The 7040-nt window shown below is 36.9% G+C and overlaps 1 protein-coding gene across 1 annotated transcript; it reads right to left on the bottom strand.

Annotated features, from left to right (window-relative positions):
* Positions 1–220: 220 nt before the first annotated feature.
* Positions 221–5838, bottom strand: LOC133861377 (protein disulfide isomerase-like 2-3). The gene is made up of 9 exons (XM_062297161.1): positions 5622–5838; positions 4532–4690; positions 4018–4131; positions 2113–2270; positions 1859–1958; positions 1281–1457; positions 1046–1191; positions 742–888; positions 221–663 (listed from the first exon to the last, which is right to left on the bottom strand). The coding sequence occupies exons 1-9, from the start codon at positions 5766–5768 to the stop codon at positions 489–491; spliced, it is 1323 nt and encodes a 440-aa protein (XP_062153145.1). The 5' UTR covers positions 5769–5838; the 3' UTR covers positions 221–488.
* Between the last annotated feature and the right edge of the window lie 1202 nt (positions 5839–7040).

The raw sequence follows: 7040 nt of genomic DNA on the forward strand, positions 1-7040 counted from the left end.
GACAAGCGAACTAGCGCGAAATTAAGGTAGTTTTATCCATTTGGCAACTTTTGAGCTTTGATATGATGCTCCTAAAAAATAAACCATTACATGGCGACAACTTGGTGAAGATTATTGAAGGGGTATTCCATGAGAGAAGTTACAAATGCCAAATTTGACATGACCACGGCTTACTTAGGAGGGTCTATTTCAATTGGTTGGTATAATTACACATATTCGATTAACAAACAAAATATACTCGTATAAACTCGACTCGACTCAATTAATGTCCGTAAACACAAGTTGCTTAGGAGGGTCTATCTCAATTGGTGGTATAAGTTCAACTCTCAGACGGAAGAAAGAACTAGATAACATTCCTCATAGGGATCACTTTCACTATAGCGAGCAGTCATTAAATAGAACGAAGAAGAAATACATTGCTTGTAGCATCAAAATCGTTTTTAGCCTGAAATCCCATTCTCTTTCTCAATTATTACGCATCAAGTAGATCATAACTCATCCTTGCTTGCAGCATCTTCCCCCATGAGTTCTTCAAGGGAGAATTCATCCTCTTCAATGATCTCTCCATCTTTACCATCCCACAGCTCCGTCTTTACAATCACGGGAGCGCCATCCAGAGGCAAATTGCCCTTCCCTCCACGCCCAGCTTCCTTCACAAACTCTCTGAGAAACCAAATAACATATATTCATCTTTCTGTCCATATCTATATTGGTATTTGAGATAGCGCAGAGATAACTTACATAATATGTTCAAGCTCAAATGCGCTCTTAAGTGGGGCATATGCACCTTTCTTCACGTTCAATGCTACCAACGCTGGATACCCATACCCACCGACACCTACACGTGTCTCAAGATCCGGCTGCTTACCAGCTGCTGCCCAGACATAGCTGTAACATGCACAAAAAATTAATTTCAGTTATGATATATTCAACTATTAAGCTGAAGAAGTTTCTCAAAACATCTGAGGTGTTGGCATAAATTATTTGATGCAAGAACGAAGTTTGATATCCAATAGAAAAATCTTAAAAACCAAACTCAGATTACCTGTATGGACTCCTTCTGAACTTCTCTGCAACTGATAATAACTGCTGAATGTAATTGTTCCTCCCTTCGGCCTTGGAATCCAAAATGTCAGGAAGGAAAGCAACAAAACAGATGGCAGCTGAACCGCATTTCTCTTCCATGACATCCTAAAAGGAAAAGTTGCATAAAGTTAATGCATTCCCCCCTTGGAAATGATTCCATAATAGAAGGTTTGGAAGTAAAGAAAAGGGCTTACTGGGCCAGTCAGCTCGGTCACTTCAGGAGGTGCAACATTTGTTTCCAGCTGCTCTAGAGCAAATGATTCAATGGCCGAGGCAGTTCTTGCACCCTCATAGGGGATTGGGCTATCTTTGTCAGCACCAAATATTAAGATGGTGGGAAACCCTTGAACATTGAACCTGCTCATTAGAGACTGGTAAAGCCAACATGTCAGAACCATGCGATTTAAAAAACCGAAACATGCATGGATTATACTTTATGAAGATAAGTGCAGAAACCATGGCAGTACTGCTGTAGTCCATCTACAACGATGTAGATGAGATATTACTTCAAAGGCATATTAACCCATCACATGAGATATTACTTCAAAGGCATATTAACCCATCACGTGGAAGAGTTTACCTCTGTGGCACAATATCTACACATCTCTTAACAACCTTTACCATTCAACCTAAACTTAACGCTACATCAAGTAAAAACAGGGACTAGCAAATTACATCTCTGCACCTAGAGGAAAATGTTAATAAATGAAATTTAGATTCAAAATTCGCATGATTTCTTGTTCCACATCACTTTCTAAAATTTCACGCTTACCTTTTCTGCATCGCAGTCAACATGACCTAGCTTCACCTTCCCCTTTAAGTTATGAGCAGCCTTCTTCCACTCAGGAGCCAATTTTTTACAATGTCCACACCTATTAAAGAAGAAAATAGGAAAAGAATCATCACTAAAACTACAAATTTGAAAGTAATTTACGTACTGCCAGCGTGTTATGATGCATTCAATTCATGCTCAAAACGTGCTATGACAGAGACCATAAATCTAACTTAGCTCACAAAACCACTTACCAAGGCGCAAAGAACTCCACAATCCAGAGTTCTTTACTTTTAAGTACCAATTCATCGAAATTGTGGGAATTCAATTCTACAGAAGCACTAGGTTCAGATTTTTCATTTGATCCTCCAGTTGCTTTTCCATTTAATCGTTCCTTTAGAAGTGCCTTTACCTGTAGAACCATGTAATGCAAGTTATGCAATTTCTAAGTTCATGCATCACACAGTTGAGTTTGATAGATGATCCACCGAGTATAAAGACATTGCACATGATCAACCAAATACCAATACTTTCAAACGTAAAACTGCAGATAACAATATAATCTACAGTTCATACAACCATCCAACTAGCCTAGACTGTCACCAATGAGAGCGATTCAAGATTTTTGTTAAACAGATTTGCAAATAACAAATATATAATCAACACATCACCCACATACACATTTGTACACAAACAAATCTACAATGAACTTTGAATTATGTGGAAGATGAAAACCTGCCAATCATGATTCAAATATCCAACCCAATAAGCAAATATAAGTTGAACCCTTTTTGAGTACATAGTAAATATCATTACCACCTGCCTGTTTAGCATATTTCTCTCACCTTGTAAATCCTTTTTTTTATGAGTTCCTCGTACCTTGGAAATTGATAATATTTACCTAATGACAATCATTCTCGTGCTTAAACACAACTATTTTCCAGAATCAGTACAAAGGAAACCAGTACATGATAACTTAAATGCATTGAAACTAGTAGCACGGGAGAAGCAGTAAGTGTAGGTATCTCACCAGCAGAATTTTTTTTCTTTTTGGTTATTAATCTGATATAAGAAAAATAAAAGCAAAACTAACAGTGAATTAAGTAGTTATTTCAAGGAAGATAATAGGTAAAGTACTGTATTCTGTGAAGAAACTGTTTTGCCTTTTTTGGAGAAAGACATCAGACCCCCATCACCAAAATCATAGTAAGGGCACATCTAATAAGAGAAGGAACATTATGTGGTGATTTAAACCAGCCAAGTTTTTCATCAGAGTAAAGGTAGAATCAATGCAGCGCCACATGTTTTAAAGATGGTTGGCCCTTTCTCCCCTTCGAGAGGCTGCCAATCTCGAAATTGGCCGGTTGGATTTGATCATAACGGGGAGGTTGTGGTTTGGGAAGACATCAATGATTTTTGGGATTGTTTGCCCTTGGATTGGGATATGGATGGTGATTTTGAGGAGGAGGCTTTGGCTATTCGGGATGCCATGGAAGAGGAATTTCTGCGTGAGAAGATGATAGCGCGCCAGAAATCGAAGGGAAAGAGGGAGTTGCTGAATTTGCAAAGTTCCGTTAACTATGGTGTTGCTTCGGACTCCTCTAGGCGTAGGAAAGGAAAGGGCCTCAAGTTGTAGGGTAGTGTTCTTTAGAGGGCTTTTGGGTTGTCTCTAGGTTTCTTTTGTGGGTTGTTTTGGGTTTTCTTTCGGGTTCTAGGGTTTTCCTTTTGGGGTTTTTGGTGGGTTTCGGGCTTGGTCCTCTTGGGGTTTTTTTGGGTTTTTTTCTTTTTTTTGTGCTGGCTTTGGCTGCTCGTGTATACTCCCGGTGTACTTAGGGGCGCCTTACGCTTTTTAATAAACTTACTTACTTATCAAAAAAAAACATTGCTATGCAGCCCATTAATTTCAGCCACTGTTTGTAACTTCACAAATGTGCACAATCATCGTCTTTTTTGGCCTCAAAACAAGCAATCTCATATTCAATTTGTCACTTTTCCAATTAGAGTATGCAACTAGCCAAAATTTAACCCTTTAAACATTTACTGGTAACATCAGCTTGCTACACATCTATCCAACCGAGAGAAATAATGTACACCAAAGAAACAAGGAAAATCTATTGAATATTTATCAATTTACAGTTGGAGTTAAAATCAAAACAAACCTGTTGAAGTGCAAATTCTGCAATGGGTTTGACGTCTCTAGCCCCTTGGTAATCTGCCGGAGGCTTTCCAGGTGCAAAAACCTTTATGGTAGGAAATCCTCTAATCCCATATTCCTACAGAGCAACCAAACAGCCCAGCCATCCAGACAGAAATTCTGGTTAATCTTGATTCAGCAACGGTATGTTATAAATCACAATAACTTCACACCAAGCACCTAATATCTTAGGTAAAAAACATACCCTCCTTCTCTTCTTTAACTTTTGAGAAAATCCACATGATTATCAACAAGTAAAAGTCTCAAATACAACATACATTATATCTCTCCACATGCATATTACACAACTAGTTTTGCTTACATGTAGTGCAATCTACTTTTCAAGTCAAGTAATTTGCCATCAATAACAATTAGAATTCCAAGTTGGCAATTACTGATTCCAAAATTACTAAAAACTATTACTCACTCTAATTGTGCGGTTCTCGGAACAAATTATCATTGAGGAAAGAATTCCAAACCTGAGCAAGGGACTGGTGTGCATCAGCGTCGAGCGCTGCCACGGTGGCGACACCTTTCAAGACAGTAGCTGCCTTCTCCCATATCGGCGTTAGAGCCTGACAGTGGCCACACCATGGCGCAAAGAACTCGACCAGTACAACTCCATTTGAGTTCAGAACCTGCCATAGGCAACATGAACTTGTCATACAGAGTCTGATCAATACTAGAATTCATCCTGCTTTTCAGATAATATCGTAAATTACAACTATAATACATAGCCTAAATTAACAGTATCAGAAATTTTACAAAAGCATTAAACAAGAATTATGGTACTTTGCCTACAGAAAGAAGAGAAATCAAGGAAATTATGTCATTAGCATTACATATCCGAACCACATGCCCCTAATGGTCGCTGAATGATAGACTATTAGGATCATACTAGAATTTTGCTTTTAAGAAATTGCCTCAAAACATTAGTCAAAATGACAGTTTTGGGACAGAGTGAGTTTCCTAACAATACACTTCGTTTGGCAAGCTAAAGACATCACTTAAAATGCGTAACACAAATGTAATTCAAACTCTTTATTAGTCTCTCAAGGTTTGTTTAGTAAGCAAAAGCTAACTAATTGAAGTGTTTTTCAAATAGCAGCAAAATGTAACCAAAATAAAATAAAATTATAGACCCACTAATAGGAAACGACATGGAACACGTGAATGAACACAATATGATCAATTTCCAGACAAACCCGTAAACAAAATGAACAAATAATATTATGGGCACACACGGCTCTTCAAATAGAATCCAAACCCCCAAATCCTATTGTTTCTCAATCAAATTTTATGATCAAATTACATTCAGTAACGCAACATTAGTACACAATTGCTACCCAAATTAAGAAATTAGTAATTTCAGTATTACATTCTAAAAATTCAGATCTAACGTTTGAACCATGCGAATCCAAATTAAGCGTCACTCCAAAACATCTGAAGAAAGCAAAAACGGCGTCGTACTCCCATATTCGAGAAATGTGAGAATTAGAGAGTGATCAAGCACTAGAAAATGGTAAAAACCACAAAAATAGAACATTTTCAAAGGATTTGAAATTAAACCTTGGACTTGAAGTTGGAGGGGTTTAGCTGAAGCACTGGTGAGGACGCCCCGTACAGTGCATCACAGCGATCGAATTTGAATCCGAAGAAGAAGCATAACAAGAAGACTGGTAGAGCTGTTGTGAGCAACGCCCTGTGATTTCTCATTCTCTCTCTCTCTCTCTCTCTCTCTGTGTCTCTGCGAATTGGGTTCGGAGCTGAAAGCTCGCAATGCAGAGAAGAAAAACCCCCTCCCTCCCCCTCCCTCTGTAGGCTAGCTACGTGTGTGGACCAATCGGAGACTTACACGTCTTTTCTCATTTTTGGTTGGGACACGGGTAAGGGAGAGGAATGATTGGGTAAAAACCCCTATTTTTCATGGGTCAAATGTCCATTACGATGCCACGTGTTAACGAGGTATTTTCTTGTAGTACGTGGCAATTTGTGATTGGTGACAAATTCAGACTCTCGCATTGTTTCAGAAAATTTCGGGTTACAGTAGGGGGTAATGTTACTCGGTCTCCTCGTACCCAATTTATGTTGCCGATATGAATTAGAATTTTTAACAATTTATTTACCAAATTGCTTATAAATGGGAGACAGATTACTTATTTGGATAAGTAGGGTTAGAGAATATATTTTTTTTAAATATATTAATATAATATTGTACGTTACTTATCTTTTTATAAGATTGATTGTAATCAAGTTTGATGATAATCAAATTTAATTAATTTTCTTACCAATTATCCTATAAATATGTGTCTTCAATATTGTAAAATCATCGAGAGAAATAAGAACATAACGTAGCCATTTAAGCTTTATCGTGTAAACGTAGATCATAGGCCAAACTACGTATAATTCTTTATTCTTATTTTTATTATTCCGCTTTGTCTTTAATTTTTTTTTTTTTAATGATTATGTTTTCTTTCAGGTGGGTTTCATAATTACAATATCTTTAATTTTATTTTATGATAATGTTTTCTTTGAGGTGGGTTCCATAATTATAAGCAATTTGGATAGTTAATTGTTGCAGATCCCTATCCGACTAACCTGACATACTTAAAGTAACTTTTTATTTCAATCACTTAAAAAAAAAAAAAAAAAACCCATAAAATACGCTATATCAATCAGTGTAAAATAAGTGTGAAAAATACCCAATTTTTTTTTAATTTTTTTTTTTAAAAAAAATCCTTATAAAAATATTATTTTCTATATCATGAACCCACCAATGACTTTATGTAGATTCAAACCCTATGCGATAAAAATACGTTCCTAGTATTTGCCCGCGTACAAGAGCAATTTCCATGACTTCTTGAGCCTAAGCAACTCAACAAAGAAGGAATCTCACAAATTAAAGATGTTTGTGGTCATAGAGTGAATTGACTTGCGATAATGTCATACATAAAACATTATTTTTTAATCCGAAAATGATTGGGATAC

This window comes from Alnus glutinosa, chromosome 2, assembly GCF_958979055.1.
Source record: "Alnus glutinosa chromosome 2, dhAlnGlut1.1, whole genome shotgun sequence".
Lineage (NCBI taxonomy): Eukaryota > Viridiplantae > Streptophyta > Magnoliopsida > Fagales > Betulaceae > Alnus > Alnus glutinosa.